Consider the following 20821-nt stretch of genomic DNA (forward strand, 5'->3'; position numbering starts at 1 on the left):
AGATATATAGATGGATAACCCATCCTTTCATCACACTCTAATAAAACAGGTGATGCAATCGGAAGTGAAACATTCCTGGTATCAGGGTTTACAGTCTAGTAGAGCAGACACAGTGCCTTGGTCACAGCTGCGGTCCTGTAAACATTTCCTCTGCTAATAAATCTGTTTCACCCACTCACGCACATTAAAATAAGATAAACACTGGGAAACTCAAAACAGTGCTCGTCACTTCCAAGGCTTCCACTCGTAACTGTTTGCTTTATTTTATTCGTCAGATGACGCAGAGAGGAGCGTTCGTGTTATCTTCCGGCAATGGTGAAATGTGTATATTTTTAAAGTGGTGGTCTGCCTGAGAAAGTGCGCGGTGTTACAGTAAGTGCTTACAGAACAATCACTCGTGGCTGTCATTTTGTCGTCACAATGAGCATTGTGCTAAAACATCCCAAATAAAACAAAATAGGTAAAGTGGGCAGTGCTTAATCTGCTAACTAATCAGGTATTCAGACGTCGTTAAGCAATTTTACAGCGATGACCTCAGTGGATAATTAAAATATACATGTTTTTATGGCTTGCTATTGCCTCAGAGGTTTTTTAACCCACCTGACCTCGTGGGCGTCCAAAGACCCAACTTGAAGAGCCACTCTTGCAGTAAACAACAGCAAGAAGCCCATACATAGTGAGAGAACAGAGCCGTTTAATCACAGTTCAAACATGTAGAAATGTCTGACTCACACTCTTACTCTCAGGACCTCCTTCCCCTAACTCCTTTATAAGAGCACAAAACTTCCTCCCGATTAGATCTCTCTTGCACAGAGCTGTATATTTTCTATTTATTATTTATTTTTTTTAGAAGCTATTTATTTGTATTTATTGCTTATCTGCCTGCTTTTGGGGCTTCCTTAATCTGTCTTCCAAATGTTTTTGTTTCAAAGTACCCGTTCTTCTTACCTGTCCTCTTTTCTCCTGATCATCACGCTTCCTTTCTCTCTATCGTTTTATCTCACTGACTCCAACCCCATTTTATCCTTTGATAGTCAAGTCAGAGAAGCGCATCTCTACACAGGTATTTTTTATTTGAATTTATTTTATTAATATTTTGCAAAACTCTCAAAAATTTCAATGTACATGTGGAAATTCGTACATTGTTCTTAAAAATATTTTTTTTTTTTTTTTTTTTTTTAATTCTTCTGTGTCTCTTTGAAGATAACCACAGACGTGGGATGTATCTGCAGATAAGTCTGGATGGGAGAGTGACAGGCAGTGATGCTCAGAGTCCTTACAGTGAGTATTAGGAGGACAACTCTTTGGGTTTGCACGGTTCAACAGAATCCACTGGGCGACATGAGGCCATTTGATTTAATCGGTTTCTGTTTCTTTGTTTACAGGTTTGCTGCAGCTGAAATCAGTCAGATCAGGACACACAGTCATCAAGGGGCAGAGCTCATCCCTGTTCCTCTGCATGGACAGCACAGGCCGTCTGAGAGGACAGGTGAGTCATAAAAGAACATCTTCTTTAATACCCGCGCTGTCCCATGATACTCAAGTATTAACACTTGCTTACACTTGCTGCTATGTGTTTCAGAGTCACTACACAGAGGCTCACTGCTGCTTCAGGGAACTGTTGCTGGCCGATGGATACACCCGCTTCCTTTCCCCACACTATGGATTTCCTGTGTCTCTGGCGTCGAAGCTTTCCCCAGATCGACGCGCAACCCCTTTCACTCGATTTCTGACCCTTAGGAATACTCTAACAGCCGACACTGGGTCTGAAGAACCATCAGGGAATACGAGATATTTCAACATGGACTCCGATGACCTTCTTGGAATGGGTCTAAACTCCATGGTCAGTCCTCAGTTTTCAGTGGACAAGTAAAGACGCTGATCTCAAACACATTTATTTAGGATGAACCTGTTGACTTGATTTTGTCAGGAGAAAAGTAGCTTGGGATATTTTTGTTGTTGTTGTTGTTGTTGTTGTTGTTGTCCTCACTATAAGTTATTTATTTATTATGTCCACTGTGTATTTCTAAGTTATTTAAAGACAGAATACTTTTCATCAAGGTTTGGGAGACTTTATGGTTAATAGTTTCCTCCTCCTGTCGTGTGAGAGAGAAATGTTGATTCTGATACGTGAGGCTTTTGGAGTTTCTCTAAACCAGCTGTTCCTGGAAAGTCCAATAAGCTTTACACAGCTCAAGTGTGTATTTATCTTACTGCAGAAAAATTCTCAATGAAAATAAATATGGTATAAATATCCCATTTGTTTGTCTGAGTCAATGCTACGCAGCGCTACTTGTCCCCTGTGTTATGGAGCAAGTAGGCATACCAGAGAGGATGCATTTACCAAATAAGACGAACATACTTTGGCCAGTGATCACAGAGTTCCTGCACATGAGTAAAGAAATGTGCTCATTGTTGTGATAGAACCAGTACCCTCTAGTGGACGAATGGAAAATGACACAAAGTAGGGCTTAGCCACATTTCCTGTGGGTGGGCGTTGGAGACAAATAAAACTAGTTTTGCCTTTGGACTGAGCTGGTTTATTCAGTTACTACAGCTATGTGCAGTCTGTTAGCAGCCTAAAGGCATAAGGTTTGCATATATTGAACCCTAAAGAAACCTTTGAACTTGTGTTGACTTGTGCCCAACAGTATTTGCAGTTTTCACACTTAAAATTTCCTTGTTTCTGTTTCTGTGAAAATGAAACTTAAATCATACTCGACTAATTTTTAATGTTGTAAATCATTAAGTTGCAGTGAGCTGTAGATATTTCTGCCTTGAACATTGCTCTCATACATATTCTAATCCATGTACAATCGAAGGTATGTGTTGCTACAGCAACAAAACATCTCAAGTTAGACTGGGTCACCTTTCTGTGTTCCAGACATAAGATCCCATACATGCATACGTATCCCACCGAAAATAATTGTTTATTTCAATTTATTGTCCTTTCACTGCTGGTTAAACCAACACCTGAAGCACATATACAGACCGATGTTTCATTTTAATCATACCTTCCGTGGGTGATCACTGTCGTGGAAAGTCTCATGTCTTCCTGTGAAACTGAGAGCGTTTGGAAAGAACTGCTTGTAAGAGATTAGTAGCTGCTGAAAGGGCTGATCGCAGCCTTACAAAAGTGAAACACAGGCTCCATCTGGCACAGTGCGGCTTAGAGGTGCATTAAACTAAGAATGTATGCATGTGAGTATCGTGTTTCTTTGATTCATTCATATCCAAAAATAAAACTGCTATATAAGGTAAATATTTGTTTTATGGCATCGCTATAAATCTTTACCACACCCAAGAAAGATGACACTGTTGCTTTTTTTTTTTTAAGAAAATTAATAAAATGGAATCTTTATTAAAAACACAGAGAGCATAATTAAGCAGATAGATATATCCTCTTTAACACTACTTAAATACTTGCATTAGCCATCCTACAGCTCCTACAGGTGACACGATAAAGGTCACGTCAGACGTTTCAGGTAACATAAGCCAAAGCAAATCTGTGAACTTTATACACTGCTTACAGAAGAAGGCTGAGAATGTGGGGTTAGTCTACATGAGATCTCGGGCTGTCCGCCATGACGGCTCCGCTGGCTGAATTCTGATGAGACGTGACATCTACATTGACTTCCACTTCAAACTTTAAGGCACAAAGTGACATTGCTAAGACATCATAGTTTCAATGTGCAGACATTCACAAAGTAATTTCTACCTCAAACACGAGCTGACAGCTTTAATAAATAATAGCTCATATATTTATTTCATGACCCTGAGAATGTAAAAATGCTGTTTTGATGAGAGTGTGGTATACAAAAGTTGCATTTCAGTGACACTTGACTGGCTTTCACTGCAATAAATACCTATAAATAAACAAAATAAGATTGTCAGGAGGTATGTTAGATTGGTTGTATCACACAAATTGCTAATTGCTGGTTTTCTAGTTCTCTTCAGGACCTCAAAACCTGTACTTGAATCCATGTGTTTTTCTCATTCATTTCCTACCTTGGTGATGAAAGACACACCGACCCTCCTTAAACTTGAGTAACAAGCGGCTCCCTCAGATACATATTCCCTCCTCTGTACTCTATGCTTTGTCCTGAACACAGTCCACCGAGCAAAGTCCCATTTAGTGGGCTGCATATGCCTTCAACGGCATAGTAGTCACCCTCTAGATCCTGGTCCCGTTCTTCTGTTTCCTCATCCTCAGGCTCCTCGTCCTCCCACAGAGTTGTCTGGACATGAGTGTACTCAGACTGACTCTCACATTCATTCTCCCGGTGGTAGAAGTAACTGAAGTTGGACACTATGACAGGCACAGGCAGCGATATTGTAAGAACACCAGCGATGGCGCACATGGAGCCCACCATCTTGCCCCACACTGTTGCGGGGTACATGTCACCGTAGCCCACTGTGGTCATAGTGACAACCGCCCACCAGAAGCCATGCGGTATACTGACAAAGACCGTTTTGTTGTGGTCAGCTTCAGCAAAGTAGACAGCACTGGAGAAGAGGATGACGCCAATAAACAGGAAGAAGATAAGCAGGCCAAGCTCACGCATGCTTGCCCTCAGCGTCTGGCCAAGGATCTGGAGGCCCTTCGAGTGCCGAGAGAGCTTGAAGATCCTGAAGACCCTCACCAGCCTGATGACTCTGATGATAGCCAAGGATGTGGCGGGTGAGGCATCGTTGTCCTTGGCCAGCTCTGTTCCCAGAGTGACAAAGTAAGGGAGGATGGCGCTGAAATCAATGATGTTCATGACATCTTTGAAGAAGTGCATCTTGCTGGGGCAGCAAGAGAGGCGCATGATGAGCTCAAAAGAGAACCAACATATACACATGGTCTCCACAATGAAGAAGGGGTCCTGGAAAACACTTGGAGAAGAAGGCCTGTTCTCAGATGCATTCTTCGTCGGCAAGTGGTACTCCTGAAATGAACAGACAGGAAAAATATGTGAAAGAATAGCAGCATCTTTAGCAGAAAATACACATGAAAACAGCAAGCCTAGCTCTGTCAAAGGTAACAAAATCCACTTACCAGCACTTCCAAAGCTCATCAAGCTGTTAAGCCATCAAGCCTACAAACACCTAACTTCTACACCAGTAACCATCCAGGTTAAAAAAATATATATATGTATGCCAGTTCTTCTGGAAGTTCATATTTGTGACTGAAGACCCAAGGACACAGACACAAGCTAAAATCTCAAAACATTCCTCCTTTAAAAGAAAAACTTGGCAAGTGAGGGAGGTGGCTGAAATATAGAACAATTACAGTTGTGCTAAGCTAAGATGAGTGAGGCTCCAGCTGTATATTTACTCAGTGTACAGGCATGAGTGTGCTGTATGACTTTTCATCTCAACAAGAAAGCAAATAACTGCTTTACAATTCATGTAAATGTGATTAGTCTATAGACATATCCAGGGAAGTACAAATTGCCAAGTACACAAGCTGTTATTTCACGAAAACTGACTCTGCCTGCGCTCAGATATATTACATAGATTCCCCGGGTGTAAAAAACACTAAGATGTGGCTCTCAAGAACTGGTGTGACAACAGAAAGTAGGTAGGTTTCAGTTAACAGTCAGTAACAGCTAAGTTAGCACTGTGTTAGCTGGTTAAGAGAAGCTGATATTGGTTGTCAACAGAATAATTGTGTGTTAGTTGCTCTATGTAGGCCTGTTACGCTGTCCAGCAGCCATGTGTTTAGTAGGAATGGCTATGGAAGAATTAGCTATTATTTGATGCTAATATATTGTTATTAAGATAAATCTTTCTACATTTCATTTGTCACTAACAGGTAACTAAGCCTGATGCCTTTAGTCCAACTACTCAGTGCAACTCCATAGTGCTGACACGAGTCAGACTTTCCTTGCCTTGCATTAACGGTGGCGCCACCAGACGGTGGAAGACAGTCGTCTGATTGGTCTAGACCTAAAGGTTGTAGAGAATGCAACAGAGGTGCAGTTTTGTTATGGTATCCTAATAAACTACTAAACTCAATGTCAGCAGGTTTTCTCGCATGCCATTGGTTCTCGCTTTTGGCAGCATCATAAAAGACATCTGTGGTTTTCAATTTTGCAATACCAACCCTTTTTCAGTCCACCTGTCGTTCCATCTTCCGTGTCAGTAAGATTTGAGCATTGGGCGGTGGCTATTTAAAACATCTTATCACGCTTAACATCCAGTTTAACGCATTAAAACGGATGGCACGGATGTAAAGCGATCAGTTCGGCGTGCTGCAACGGGTTGTGTGCAGTATATAAAGTTTCAAGGTAATTTAAATAAATCTAGGGTATTCCTTAGGACATTCAGTAGCAGGTCAGTGACAGTGTTTATTACTAAAGGTAGACATCCATGTGCTGATTTGCTCCAAGGGCTCTCCTAAGACTAAATATAACCCTGTGAGATCTTCGAAGAGAAACATGAGTGTCTCTGTGCACTGCTGCTCATCCATCTCCACCTTCTATTCCCATCTCCCTGGCCAATGAGGCTGACATTGCAAGAGCAGTTCAGTGGGTCTACCGCTGTCATGAACAGGAGTAAGTTACAGTAGTTTCCTGGCAGCTCCCTGGTGCAAAGGCAGCTTGGCCCAGCTCTGCAATCCTGGAGGAATGTGTTAACATGACCCGATGTATGCTACTCATCCTGCGAGACCTTTTAGTGTCCGGTTCTAAGCCACCGGAAGGCTTTGGCTCACCTTTACCTAAGTGTGTGGTCACTTCTGACCTTTCATCAACAGACCTCACTGTCTCCTCACTCTGTCTTTCTTTTCTATTATTTGTATTCCAAGCCCCACCCGTTACTCCCTGTACCCTCTAGCACTTCCTGAATCCGAGTGTATCAGATTTAACAGCCGACTAAAATAATCACCCCAAGGCTTCATGCGGCCTCTCTCTCTCTCTGGTCTGCTTCCAGACATATTGGCCAATAGTGCGTCAGTGTTTTTCCTCCTAACACTCTGTAGTACTCACCAAGCGTGTGTTTACCTAAACACCTGCTTCCCATGGCTCCAACAGTAACACACATTCCATTCAAGAGCTCATATGCTGCTGGTTTGACTCAAGGTTTGTTAATAGTTTGTTAATGATGTCTTTGTTTAAGCAAGTGACAATAAAATAACTGTTTTGTTATTTCTAACCTGTTACTTTTGACCCTCGACCTACCAGTCAACCCTTCAACCTATCATGGATCTGCAGTTTTTCCTGTCACTAAATTTCCCTCTCCACAACTGTCCTCAAGTTAACTAAACAGAAGAACTTCTCTAGCTTTGACACCTCTATATCTGCCACACAAATAGTGCAGAACATTACATTTCCAACCTCTTTGTCATGCCTGAGGTCGGGCAGCGTCTCCAGGCAGAAGATGAGGATGGACACCACAATTACCATCACGCTGATGATGGCTATGATGCGTGCACCCGATGACGACTCGGGGTGCTCGAACAGCATCCACACTTTCCTCTGGACCTCGCCGGTTGGCAGGGGCCTCACTTCCTCTTTTGGAAAACCTTCGTCCTCCTTGAAGCGATTCATGACGTCCTCTCCGAGCTCATAGAAAACCAGCTCATCCATGAAGATGTCCAGGGGTATGTTGGCAGGCCTCCGGAGCCTCCCGCCTGACTGGTAAAAGTACAGAATGGCATCAAAGCAGGCCCGATTGCGGTCCAGGAACAGCTCGTTTCGAAGGGGGTCGAAGTATCGTGACCTGCGCCTCGGGTCTCCGAGCATGGAGTCAGGGAACTGAGCTAAGGTGCGAAGCTGAGTCTCATAACGCATCCCTGAGACATTAATGGCCAGTCTTTCACTCAAGGCCCATCCACTCCTCCACAGAGACCCTGAACGCCGCCTGTCTTTCTTCTTCTCTTTCTCATTCCCTTGAATCTCCTTCTCTCCTTTCTCCTCACTGTTGAGCTGGTTCTTCAGATGTTTATCTTTCTCTCCGTCGCTCTCTTTGCTACTGACTCCACCTTCGTTGGTCTGTGTTTCCTCACTTTCCATCCCTGTTTGTATCCCCAGTCAGGGAACGCTGCAAACCAGCTCTCCAGAGATTTGGTGGAACACCTGGACTTAAAAGCAAACCCTGTCTGAAACCAGAGTGATAGTTCCATCAGTGGTTTGGTTTTCTGTTGATTAGCATTACAGATGGCAATAGAGGCAAATATCTGAAGGGATGATACGGTAGCAGTTTAGCAAATATGTGCCATGACAGATTTCCTCCCATTTAAATGTTCTCGTTTACCCAAATGGCTTCTTTTAAAAGTTACTTAACGGTTGCATTTTATTCATGAACTAAGGGGGAAAACAACATGCAATGCACCCAGTTTTCTTCAGTTGAAAGAAGTTACTCACTAAGTTTAAGAAAGCTCCTCAGAAAGAATAATGTGGCGGGATGAAAAATCACATTGTTCCTCTCCTGTGGCTCATCAGGTTGTCTGTTCTTCTCTCTGACGTCATGTTTGTCTGTCATGTACACGAAGTCCTTGCTAGGCTGTCCACCTTAGGTCGGTCACACAGAGGGTCCACAGCGTCCAGCTTAACTCTCTGACCTGGTTCCAGTTGTTTGCTCAGGCAACATCCACGGTGTTGCCGTGTGCCTCGCCTGCCTCGCGTTGTCTGTCTTGAAATTTTTTTGGGAATGCTGTCCTGTTGAAATTCGATCTCCGCTACACCCATGCAACCCCTCCCTGTCCTTTCCCTCCATTTTAGCTATGGAGCATGACAACCTTCAACCTTCCGATCAAATGTCACCTCTGGCCAGTGCTGCATGGTGCAACCCTCTCTAACAAGCATGGTGCAATGACTGACGGAGGTCCCTCGTTGCCCTGAAATTTACTGAATTTAACAGACCTCACCTATTTTTTCAAGATAAGCAGAAAATAGTTTCCATTCCTGAACCCCATTTAAAAAATTGTGTTACTATAGTTTCTGCTGGCATGATTTGAGGTACATAGTTATTGTGTATTCCTGTTTCTTTTAAGTTTTTCAGTTTTCAAAATCATATTATCAAGATCAAATCGATTAGAAATCCATGAAGTTCATTAAGACAAGAGTGTGTTTACAGAGCTCCTATACGTGTGGAACAGCTTATTTCCCTTTTGTGTGTCTACACCAGGTTTAAATATAAAGCACGTGGCTACACATGTGCCACCTCGTGAGAGAAATATGGCATTTAGACCTTAGTGTTTTTTTGTAATCAACCATTATAAAGTTACAGTTACGTAATCTGTTAGCTCTCAGATTTCATTTACGGTAAGCGCATTCACGTCCAAATTAGAGGAAAGGTGCTGGAATTGGCTCCCTTTCACAGCACGGCCAAGTTTTATTTATCTTTGTCACATTTTCAGTCTTCGTGCAAGGATGATGATACCCTGACTTCAAAGGAAATTTATCCCCTTTCTGCCTCCCCGTCACCTCCACCTCCGGATCATCATAATCTCCCAGTCTGCGGCTGATCCCTACACAATCGCTGTGTGTCACCCCACAGGCTTCATCAGGACGAAAAGCCACTGCATCGAAACCTCTGAGGCCTACATTTCAGGTCTAATAGTTAATTTAGATAGCTGCAAAAACAATCTGTGGTGCAGGGAAAAGGCCGACATAAAAAGAATATCCCTTATTTTGTCGATGTGGATTTTTTGTGGTTTGTACACCACAGTGATAAGGAATTTAGTGATGCCACCGTCTTCTGCTCCAGTTGCCCGCGGCATTTGTCAACATTTGTCCTTGAAGAAAGGAAATAAGATGCTTCTCCTGCAACATTTTAAATATTAAAAATGATCACGTGGTCACGTCACACTGCACGGTACCTTCTTCTAACATTAATGTAAATCTGCTAAGGCAGACACTATTGTGTGTTACCACCAGAGGGGGGTGATGCTTTGACACAAGGAGGAAAAACCTGAAACAGGCCTGAGCCGACATTTCCTCAGTAGAATAAAATTCCCTGCTCCCCAGGCTGGTGCATTGCATTCCCGTCTGAGCACATGTCATGCAATCAACTGACATCACTTGATATGGGTATGATGAGACTTTGAGTAAAAGTGTTTATAAAGCAATACGCTCAAGAATATACAGCATGTGAGAACAAAATCATTTCAAATATATATATATATATATATATATATATATATATATATATATATATATATATATATATATATATATACACACACATATATATATATATGTATATATGAATATATATACAAAATTACTTATGCACCACAAACTTTGATAAAAGAATAATACATAAAGTGCACCTGGTTTAGTAAAGCGACTTTCAACTCTTTGCTGAGCGGATCATTACATGTCCCATGAGACAGCTACATGTACCACCACAATATGGGCAACGCAGCTTGAGACAGGCAGCGGGTAACCATAAGTAGAAAACAGATGACTCATCAGACCACACTAGTGTTTCTTAGCATGTGGTCCGTGTAATACCCTCTGTGCCTTCATCAGGGATGCAAGAATTTTCAGAACACTGTGTGGTTGGCTTTTGTTCCACTAAGCTTCAACTACCTCGCTCAAATCAATATGTTAACTCGCTTGAGTTTCTGATTTTGCGACGTCTTCCCTTGCCTTAAATTGCAGTTTGTCTGAGGCATGTTATTAAAAAAACAGAGGTGAGACTGCTGACTGGTGGATTCGAGTTCATAACTCACCTACAATATATAGTAAGAAATTACACATATTACACATATATTACACCTCCTGATATTTATTTAGAGGTAAGGTAATGAAATCTTAAGGTAATGATCTCTGTCACTGAAATAGAAACTTATTGGAAATGCTGGCAATGAAATAAACCATTTCCATGAAGTTTCGGTGAGAAATTTGTCATCTTTTAGTTTGTTGGAAGACTTTGGATTTTCCGTTGCTTCAAGTCAGATTAAATCAGTCAGTGTATTGTGGTGTGCTGTTCCTGACGGCCCGATGAAGAGTCTTAACCGTGACAGTGTCAGTACAGAACGTCGCAGTATATTCTGTCAGCGTTTGCCCGCGTTTCATCAGATATTCCAAAATAAACTGACACACACTTAACCGACGTTAATCTTCATTTATTTTAAGTTGATTTCAATGATTTTTAAGCAATTTTAATGTCTCTGAAAAAGCATCTCATGACTGTTAATCAGTTAATCATTCAAGCTGCTATGGAGATTGGTTCACATTAGATTGCATTGACATTCATACATTTTAAGTCTCATTAGTAGAAATATGTTCAATTATTACACTTTATTGATATGTTTCTATTTTTTCTTCAAAATATAAAAAGATAGATCATGAACATTCCATTGAAATATACTTTATACAGTTCTTGATGAGTTGTTCTTTGTGTTCCCGACATTTCAAAAATAAAATTCGGCATAAGTGACAACCAGATACTCAAGTGACCACCTCTTCCCCCCATTCACTCTCCTAGACCGCAGTACAATGGACTAGCACTTAAGTCTGTTTTATACAATTTGATAGCACGTAAAATGACCTTTATCTTTGGAATGCCTACGTGGATGCATGATGCTAGCATGTAGTATACGACGCGCGTCTATTGGTTAGTTAGTGGTTAGTTCTGATTAAAATAACATATTAAATCTATTAGAAAAATCATTTCGGTGTGATAACATCTCCTCTAAAACAACTCTGGATTCATCAATTTGTAAAATAATTTCCTTTTTTTTCCCCTTTAATGTTTTTTTCTAGATTAGTGTGATTGCTAAGTCACTCTATGGACAGCCATAAAGCCTCTACATATGCGTTTGCAATCATCTGAACTGATGACAGAACGTCTGCGTCTCAGGGAGCATACAGTAAGTGTCGATCAGTGGCATTCGTGGTGCAGATTGCATACAGTGTCCTCAGTAAAAATCGAATAAAAATAAAGGAACACATTAAACAAAAAGAGGCATGTAAAGAAAGTAAACAGGATGCTATCAAGGATGTGTCATCCAAGGACCACATGAAACACCTGCAGAGGAGTTAACAGTGGCACCTACTTACCATGTAAAGCATTTATGTTCTTTTGGTTGAGTGTGTGTGTGTGTTTTTTTTTAACATGAAACCTATAACATTTTATAACAGATTGAAAACCTCAGAAAATAAAACAGACTTAGCACTCTCAACATTGTAACTCATTCTCTTCAACGTGTCTATAAATCAAATGGCAGTATTATGCATTTGGAAAAGGAAAGACATCTTTTTTTCAGCCTGGCATTTGGCAGAGCAGTCACAATGTGAGAGAATGAAGAAATGGCGACGGTGGAAAAATAAGAATAAAAAATAAAACGAGGGACACTACTTGGCCATAGAAACACAGACAACAGCTGAGTGGAGCACAGCAATTTTGCAAGTGTGCGCACCATTGCCTGACTTCTGGAATATCCGTAAACATCGCTGTAACCATCAAAGCCGCGTAGCTTAAGTACCTTCCAAAATGGCAACTGAAACCGTGAGTTTTAAAAAGATAACGGGACCGAAAACAAAATCCCACAGACCATTTTTTTTTTTTTTTTTTGCAAACAGACAAAAAATTCTTGACCCTGTAAAACCAGCGTAGACTCTCTCAGATTCCTTGGATAGTCTGTGTAGTCTACATCACAACCATTGAGTCTCGTATTCTGGTGAGCCTACAACAGCAATGTACTAGGAATGGAGAGAGGACCATTCAGCTGCCTGAGCTGAGCCCTGGACCAGCAGGGCCTGAAACTCACCTGGAACTCCGAGCCAAGGATGAGGTGCATGAAGAGCACTCAGCACTGAGATACTTTTGACTTCATATTATTAGATTATCATCAATCTCCCCTTGGTGGACACTTGGTATTCCTCATCCTCTACTACTCGCTTTCTGACATCATTTTGGAAGCTCTGGGTCTCTTTGATTGGTGCTCACATGACTGTGTTTGTGTGCTGTGATGAGCTGCCAACTAGCCAGCCGGATGACGGTAACTCCATGGTAAATGACGGACGCAAAGACCTGACCACCTAAAGAAAACCAGATACGAAGACGAGCTACCTCTACACACTCATGCTGACACTGTGAGTGTGAGTAGTTTTCAGTTGCCTCTCGGAGGAAGACGTTTCTGCTCTACAACACGGCACAGTGTTTAAAGTTATCAGGACTGGATTCATGACGAACAATGACAGGAGGCTAAGGGGATATGTCAAGACTCTGTTTCCCCCCCTGGAGAGATTATCAAGTCATAATGCATGCTGTTTTTTACACATCACTGTGAGGTGTTCACATTATCGTTGTCTATATACTAGAATTTATTATGTTAGAAAGAAAATATCAAAAAACACCTACATCCACGCACGCCATCAACACACCTGAGTCCTTAAAACCACACACAAACTTTGGAATGGCAGTTGGTTCCATGCAAACCTGAAATCTCTCTCGACTGTTTGCCGACATAGTATCTCTCGTATTGGATAACCCACGCTCGCACTCGCATTTTTCTACGTAAGAGTGTGGAACAGAACTGCCGATCCGAGCAAAATCCTGCCATGGGCCATCCAAGGGCCTTCACGAATCTCTGTAACACCGAGGCCCTGAAGATACTTGAAGGACTCGAGGTTCTCCGTTTGACCTGCTACAATCATGTGACAACTCATGTATTATTGCCAAAGAAAAAAAGCAAACTATGACTACTAATCAAGCTGTCAGAGTTGTAGTATGGAGAGCCGTTGTTTTCGAACTGCTGCTGCTGCTGCTGCTGCTACGGAAGTTGTGCAAATGATTCGAGGAGGAAAACGCGGACTTTGTGATTAACGACAAACGTCCTCTGCGCAGATGCTATAGGCAAAGTCTTGAACGATCGCTGCAGACTGAAGAGTTAGAAAAAATACTGCTCAATACGTTAGAAAATAAAACTATGGCAGAGGTCACAAACACTGGAATGAAGAATGTAGGGCAGTAGTAGCAGAGAGATTTCATCAAACGAAACATAGTTCAGGGTGTACTTTGCAAACATACATATTCACATTTTTTTTTTTACTTTTGAAAACAAAATATAGCTCTTCTCTTTCATTATAATCTTTTTTTTTAAACATTAATTGCATATAACATTTTTTTAATTCATTTTATATATACTTTTTTTTTGTATCTCTAGCACCCTTGTATTCAACTAAGGGCTTGCAGAAAAGACAGTCATGCAAAGTAGTCATGCTGGTAAACAAAGTTACAAAAATGCATTATCTTTTTTTTTTTCAGTTGTTTATCTCAGCGTCCATCCTTTGTTGTCCTCACGTCTTTATAGGCAAGAGTCTGTCATTGCTCATTGTCTTTCAAAAAAAAAGAAAAAGAAAGAAGCATTTTCCCAGTGCTCATGGGGAAAACATCTTTTGCACACCCCCACGACAGAATATTCGTTCTCCACCTTTTATCAATACTTTAACTTTTTTTCCATGATGCCATATACTCGATTCACATTTGCATCTGATTTTTTTTTTTTTTTTTTTTCATCATTCTGGATCTTTTCTACTCATAAACCTCCTCCAGAGTCATGGAGTGTTGTACATTTGTTTATCAAAATATATATTTGTTCTCTTTATACACTTCCTCCCTTGCTGTACTCTTGGTCCATTTCTTCTCGCTTACCCCCTTTGTGCTAAAGGCGCCAACTTTTCCTTGACATCGACTTGCCAGCGAAGCAGTAGTTGGCAGCAAGAGCGACAAGAGAGAAATGGGGCTGTATGCATCTGGGTAGTCTTGCGCCTAATTGGCAGTGTCGGCATTTGTGTTCAGGGGGGATATTTATCTCATTGGACCCTTTTAAAATTCCCAGCTAATGGACAGTTTTGCGGGACCTAAAAACAGCCCTTGTGGGGGGAATCACTTTTGCTGTAATTTAGGCCCTGTGTCGATGAGGTTCTAGGACTTGTTTTGCCTCTTCGAGTCAGTCTTTTTGCTCCTCATGACCGAGCGTTGGGTCAGGCATGTGGGAAAACTACATTGTAATATTTTTTAATGTGCATATAAGTATAGGATGTCAGTGGCAGTTAAAAGACTGTTTTTTTTTTTGTTTGTTTGTTTTGTTCTGTTTCTTCAGAGGAATAACTTTGTGCCAAACAGAGACGACGGGCAGTATGACGGTGAGCACAAGCCTCACCTTGAATGGAATACTCGTCCTATTCTATAATACATTACACAAGGTCGTTCAGCAAGTGCATGCTACAGGACCTTTGGTATCCCACGTGGAATTTTGGGCGAGCAGCATGAGAGATAAACATAAGTCTTATTCCACCATTTTGTTACGGTGACAGCTTCTGGAGATTTACACCATCTGTGTTTGAGCTGATGCTACATGTGCTTCATTTGTTCGACTCCATAGCTAGTGCTTTGTTTCGGTACTTGTGAGGAGGACAGTGTTTCAGTTTGATAGAAGTGAATGGAAGACATAAGTTCAGTGGCAAATATACTATACAAGTGCTAAACTTGAATGAGTGGCTAGTATTTGTGCACTTTTTTTTTTTTGGAATGTATTTCAGTGAGTAAGACCTATTCTTTATCTCTCACGTACCCTCTGTATTTTTTTCTTCAGTGGAACCCAAGGGGGGGGATGACATCTAGGAAAAAACCCTTGAATGCATAAATTCCTCTCTCTTTGAACTGTTGATGGATTAAGTCAAGTGATTTCCCAGCCAACAAATGCTACAATATGTTAGCAGAGATGCTACATTGTTCGTTCAGTCCAGTTGAAGACGAGCGTCTCCCAAAAACTCGTGAAGTTGCTCAGTTGTCCAGCACTACAGAAGGTACTGAGTTGGTCGTCACACAAGACGGCGATTACAATGTTGTCAAAGAGATGTCATCTGGAATGTGTTATCAGGAGTCCGTTTCTCTCCCAAAGTGTAAAAAAAAGGAGAAAAATAAAGGAGGGGGGGAAAAAAAGTCAGACAGTTGTCAAAAAGTGTGCTCGGAGTTCTGAGAGGCTGCTTTGGTAAAAATGTGAGGAGCAGACCATGTGATTTTTGAAATCATGATTAACCTCTGGTCTCTCTTGTCACCCCAAAGATCTCCTTTAAACTGTCCATCCGTGTCACACGTGCCGCTTACGTGGCTCCCGCCGCAAATTTGTGTTTACCGGTTACTGACTCCTCATTAGAGAGAAGGCGAATGCTAGAAACTTAACACTGTGAAGACAAGAACAGAAAGCCATTAATGTTGCGTTCACTGAATAAACATAATTTGTCAAACATTATGTATAAGCACTTGTATCTATGTCTATAAAAGTGCTCAACAAATCTTCTGGATTAGTCAATTGCAACAACACAGTTTTATAATGTTACTAAAAGTATTTACAATAGGGAAATAATCAGGGATTACCATTACCTGTAAACTGCAGGCTAACTGTGTCAAAATGAAGTGCACAAATTTAAACTGGTACAAGAAAACAGTCTAGCTCATATAAATATGCACAGACAGAAAGAAACCGTGACATTAAAACGTGTGGCTGACAGTAGAAGAAAAAAAACAAAGTGAATGAAAGAAGCTGCCAGCCAACTGACCAGCACCATGATCTCCACTGTCCTAACCCTCAAAAAAATATTTTCACAGGAGTGATTCATGTACAGAATATTTCAAAGTGAAAAAGATTAGTTGACAGGGAGATTATTACTGGTTCTGTGTATGTGCATGTGTGCGTGGAAACATGTTCATTTGAATGATGCACAGCTCATGACATACATTTGGAGACATGGACAGATACAAACATACTCAGTGCTGCTCACGGAAGTCGTGACTTTCATAAATGCGAGTGAAGTGACGGAATTACTTCCAAACACTGTTTCAGGAGGGTTCACACACACCTTGGGAAGCTTCACATCAGGCAAACACAGGCGCTAATTCGAGACATGGTGAACAACAGTACGCTGTGCATTTTTAGTTTTTCCACGTGTTTACGGCTAACAGTTCTTGTGTCATGATGATGACTCATTATTTACTGGGAGATTAAACAGTTCCAACAAGTCTAACCAGCAAACATTAACCTGGAATACAAACATTATCATTTATCGCAGCTCTTCCTGTGAGCTCTTCGTTTCTCTGGCCTCTTCTGTCACTATCCACTGAATAGGTGTGGCTTTCTCCAGAAGAAAGAAAAAACTGTTAGCAAGACACAGGTCATACCTCACAGTACCAGCTGTACAATAAATTGTCGGCATTTAGATTTAGATTTAACAAGTCACCACCTGTTATTTTGAGAATATAATTAACACCAAAATGCACATTAATCTAGATTTAAAGTTTTAAAGCATTAAATGCAAGCAGGAAGGCAATACCATGCCTGACATGTTTTCCCAGTTTCAGATGTATAGATTTGATTAATGGCTGCACAAAACCATTTAATAGCACACTGCCAGAGTGTGTTAGTTAGTTTAAAAGAATGAAAGGCGACTGATAAGCTGAGTTATACGGCTCTCGCTACATGCACAGTTCTCTTTGAGTGATTGTGCAGGAAGTCTGAAATTAAGAGCTGTGCACTTTCTGTTTTGGCTAACTGAAAAGTCAGCGCTGTTTGAAGAAATGGACAACATCAGCTTCTCTGCAGTCAAGGGCTTATCAACCAAGGCGGTCCCCAAGGACATATATATAAGTGTCTCACAAGACAAGACTTATAAGTGGGCAGCTGAAATAAAACAAGGCAGAGAATGGAATATGACCCCCATCCTGGAACGAAGGTCACCGTCACCACTGAGGAGACAGGATTACAACAAATGGATCACAATTGTTCAAATTGTCCTACTGTCATTTCAGGCTTGGGCCGGCTCCATAAGTTCCTCTAGAAGTCCAGTTATTCAAACAGCATTGTACTTTATTAATAAATCCGGTTCCTTCCTTGCCAATTAAAGGAACAGCCCAGTTTCTTGACCTTTTTTGACATATGCATTTTGCTGCATTAGTTACATTTGTATATTAGTTTGACAATTTCCATGAATGATACAGGAGACTAAGTTAACTTATGATCAGGAGTAAAAGGCACAAATAACTGGTATCAAAGACCATTTATGTTTATGTTTACATTTATGTTCAATCAAATACCGTCCATTCCAACTATTTTGTACTCATTGCAAAACCAAACATCACAGAACCAAGAACACTTTCTTTAACGCTTTCTTTTAAAGCTATAGTGCAGAACTTTTCATTGTCATTAAATTCATTTACACAACAGCAATTTGCCTAATCTGAGCCAGGTAAATCTGTCTCTTTAGTAGACAGAGTAACCTACAACAAGTAGGAGCATGGAGACCCGTGGAAGAGAAACGGGAGTTACTAATGTAACTTGGGTTCTGTGAGCAACCAGCCTAGGGAAGCTTCTGAGAGACGTGTCTAATGTGTCAAATGAAAAAGGAACTCTGCATTCTCTGGGAGGATTACGGTTTAAAATAAAATGATCAAGGGCAACGTCAACAGATTACCATTGTTGTGGTTCGCGATGACTCACCGTATGAGAGCAGTGAAAGAACAGAAGAGACTGAGAGACAGTGGAACGCCTCTGATGTCATATGACATGTTGGAATTACTCTAATTATTAGAGTAATTAATTATTATTATTGGTTATAAGTTCTGCACTGCAACTTTAAGCTTTGACTACAAAAGAATCAGTAACAATATTCATTTAGACATATCCATATTACGTGAAAATGGTGCAGTAAAATGATAAACAAATAATGATAAAAAAGAAACTATTATTTCATGTATGTAGATAGTAGTTTAAGTTTTTGTGGCATTTCACCGAGCAGTTTGTAGGGTATAACCAAACACACTGACGCCTTACATGTAAGATCAGTAAGAACTGTGCTTAAGAAACGGTCTCCCCCACATTCACAAAGTATACTGTACATAGTAGCGTTGACTTTATATGACTTTAATGTCTTCACATGTGTAGATACAGATATGTACATATTCAATAATAACCACTGACCTATTAAGCATTGCTTCAAAGGTTTGGCTAGTTAAATCTAGCTAGTTTGCATCCTAAATTGACATCAGAGCCTACTGGGGCCTCATAGAGGCACTTAGAACAAATGCCTGTTTTGTTTAATTAAACAATGTTTCCTCCAGAGTGTGCCAGCTAATTTGCAATGGCCACAACATAAGACTCTTGTTTTTTTTTTTTTTTTAACTCTTCAGATAAATCTTCAATTTCAATCAATTTGAGACACTAAACAAACTTCTACACGATAACTGTTCCAATTAAAGTGGAGATCGTGTTGCTCCTCTCACCCATTGTCAATTCTAGCATTGAAAAACATTCCCCTGCAGATAAAAAGGTGGACATTTCCTTTCACAATAACAGAAAATGCACATTCCAAATAAAGTGACACAGCAGTGTAAGTCAATGTATCTGCAAACTGCAACGTCCACACTGTGGAGTCATTTTATGATTATACAGTATGCATGTGCGCTTAAAAGATATAACGAGCCTTTGAAAACATAGAGATCAAAATCAGACCAACATTTAGGTTTGCTCAAGTGGACTAAGATTAGCTTTGAGAATTTAAACCAGGTCAATCCATGTATGTCATCATGCACTCATAAAAGGTTTCTCTACAGGTTAAATCACTTTAAAAACGCACTATCCCAGAGTTTTCCCTACCTTTAACTGTACAGCTCGACATTATATATCAAAAATGGTTGAATTCACTAGAGAAATAATTCTCCGCATGCGTTTTCAGATATTTTCAGACAACACTCAATTACTGGAATTTTCTGACATCATTATGGTGAAATTAAGCGACACGGAGAATGACCACCACTACTTAGCAACTTTGGTCTGAAAATATGTGCAATGGACTTCAAACAAACGACCTGTTCTAGATGACGCTCTACAACTCCAGCTGAAGACAAACATTCAAGTGATGTCTTAGCTTTACTATTAATACTGCATATTTAAGTTCTCAGAGTTATCTGGAAGCACGCTGATTTTTAGACAAAATGGGTTCTCAAGACCTGTCTCTGAAGAAGCATGGAAATATTCTCCCTTTAAACTTACAAAAAATACTTGACTTAGATGCACTTCTCTTTTCTTGATTCCAGTCCTACTACAGTTTTGTTGATTAAAGATGTTCAGGACAGTTAGCATCACATGTCTTTGACAAATGTTCAGTGTGCAGAAAAAACATTCCTTACAATGAAATACACGTTACCAGTACAAAATGAAGAACATATATAAGTTACAAAACCAAAACAGTTAAAAAATGGCAGCTAGAACATCAAAAAGGCAGACAACACTGGCTTGAAATAACACGAGACAGACAGCTCATGGTACTGTCATACGTTTGTACACTTACAACTGGAACAGCTGAAGTAAAGACAATAACTCTGCTGAGTCTGTGCGTTTTTTTAGGATTAAAAATATATCTGCGTATTTACATATGTATGTGCGCAGCATATTCTCCATTGTTCAACTACTATTGCATGTTTATTGCATATGTGAATGTGACATTTTTAAAATCTTTTATTTTTTTGCTCAGGTTTTAGCGTCTATTCAGATCTATTAACATGTGAGGATGGTGATCGGAAGAAGGTAGGCTAAGTTACAAAATGAGAAGCAATAATGGGCCTAATTCAAGATCACTTCATTGATCTCCGCAGGGAAATTATTTAGTCATGAGAAAAACATATATGAACAAGACATAGACATAAGAATAAAAATAATAAAAATGTTTTTTTAATTATTGAGAAAAATATTAAATTGTAACGACTGCCACATGTTTTTCAAAATTAACCAAGAGATTGGTCATGGTTCTAAATAAAAAGAAAAACAATGAGTAAATAAAATGATTATAAAAGCATATGATGATGAAGTAAAACAGACAGATCA

At 40.3% G+C, this 20821-nt stretch overlaps 2 protein-coding genes and 1 pseudogene across 4 annotated transcripts; 1 reads left to right on the forward strand and 2 right to left on the reverse strand.

Moving 5' to 3' along the window:
* Positions 1 to 298: 298 nt before the first annotated feature.
* Positions 299 to 2390, forward strand: fgf21 (fibroblast growth factor 21). Its single transcript, XM_047608553.1, has 4 exons — positions 299 to 1063; positions 1204 to 1281; positions 1386 to 1489; positions 1583 to 2390. The coding sequence occupies exons 1-4, from the start codon at positions 916 to 918 to the stop codon at positions 1871 to 1873; spliced, it is 621 nt and encodes a 206-aa protein (XP_047464509.1). The 5' UTR covers positions 299 to 915; the 3' UTR covers positions 1874 to 2390.
* A 1353-nt stretch (positions 2391 to 3743) lies between these two features.
* Positions 3744 to 8650, reverse strand: LOC125022166 (potassium voltage-gated channel subfamily A member 7-like). 3 transcript variants are annotated; one of them, XM_047608551.1, is made up of 3 exons: positions 8352 to 8650; positions 7323 to 8082; positions 3744 to 4931 (listed from the first exon to the last, which is right to left on the reverse strand). In XM_047608551.1, the coding sequence occupies exons 2-3, from the start codon at positions 7998 to 8000 to the stop codon at positions 4038 to 4040; spliced, it is 1572 nt and encodes a 523-aa protein (XP_047464507.1). In that variant the 5' UTR covers positions 8001 to 8082; positions 8352 to 8650; the 3' UTR covers positions 3744 to 4037. The 3 variants fall into 3 exon arrangements, with proteins under 3 accessions (XP_047464507.1, XP_047464506.1, XP_047464508.1); XM_047608550.1 differs by having other exon boundaries at positions 7323 to 8086; positions 8352 to 8649; XM_047608552.1 differs by lacking the exon at positions 8352 to 8650 and having other exon boundaries at positions 7323 to 8104.
* A 2391-nt stretch (positions 8651 to 11041) lies between these two features.
* The window catches only part of LOC125022296, a 47772-nt pseudogene continuing 37992 nt past the window's right edge, over positions 11042 to 20821 (reverse strand).

The sequence above is a fragment of the Mugil cephalus genome, chromosome 16 (genome assembly GCF_022458985.1).
Source record: "Mugil cephalus isolate CIBA_MC_2020 chromosome 16, CIBA_Mcephalus_1.1, whole genome shotgun sequence".
Classification (NCBI taxonomy): domain Eukaryota; kingdom Metazoa; phylum Chordata; class Actinopteri; order Mugiliformes; family Mugilidae; genus Mugil; species Mugil cephalus.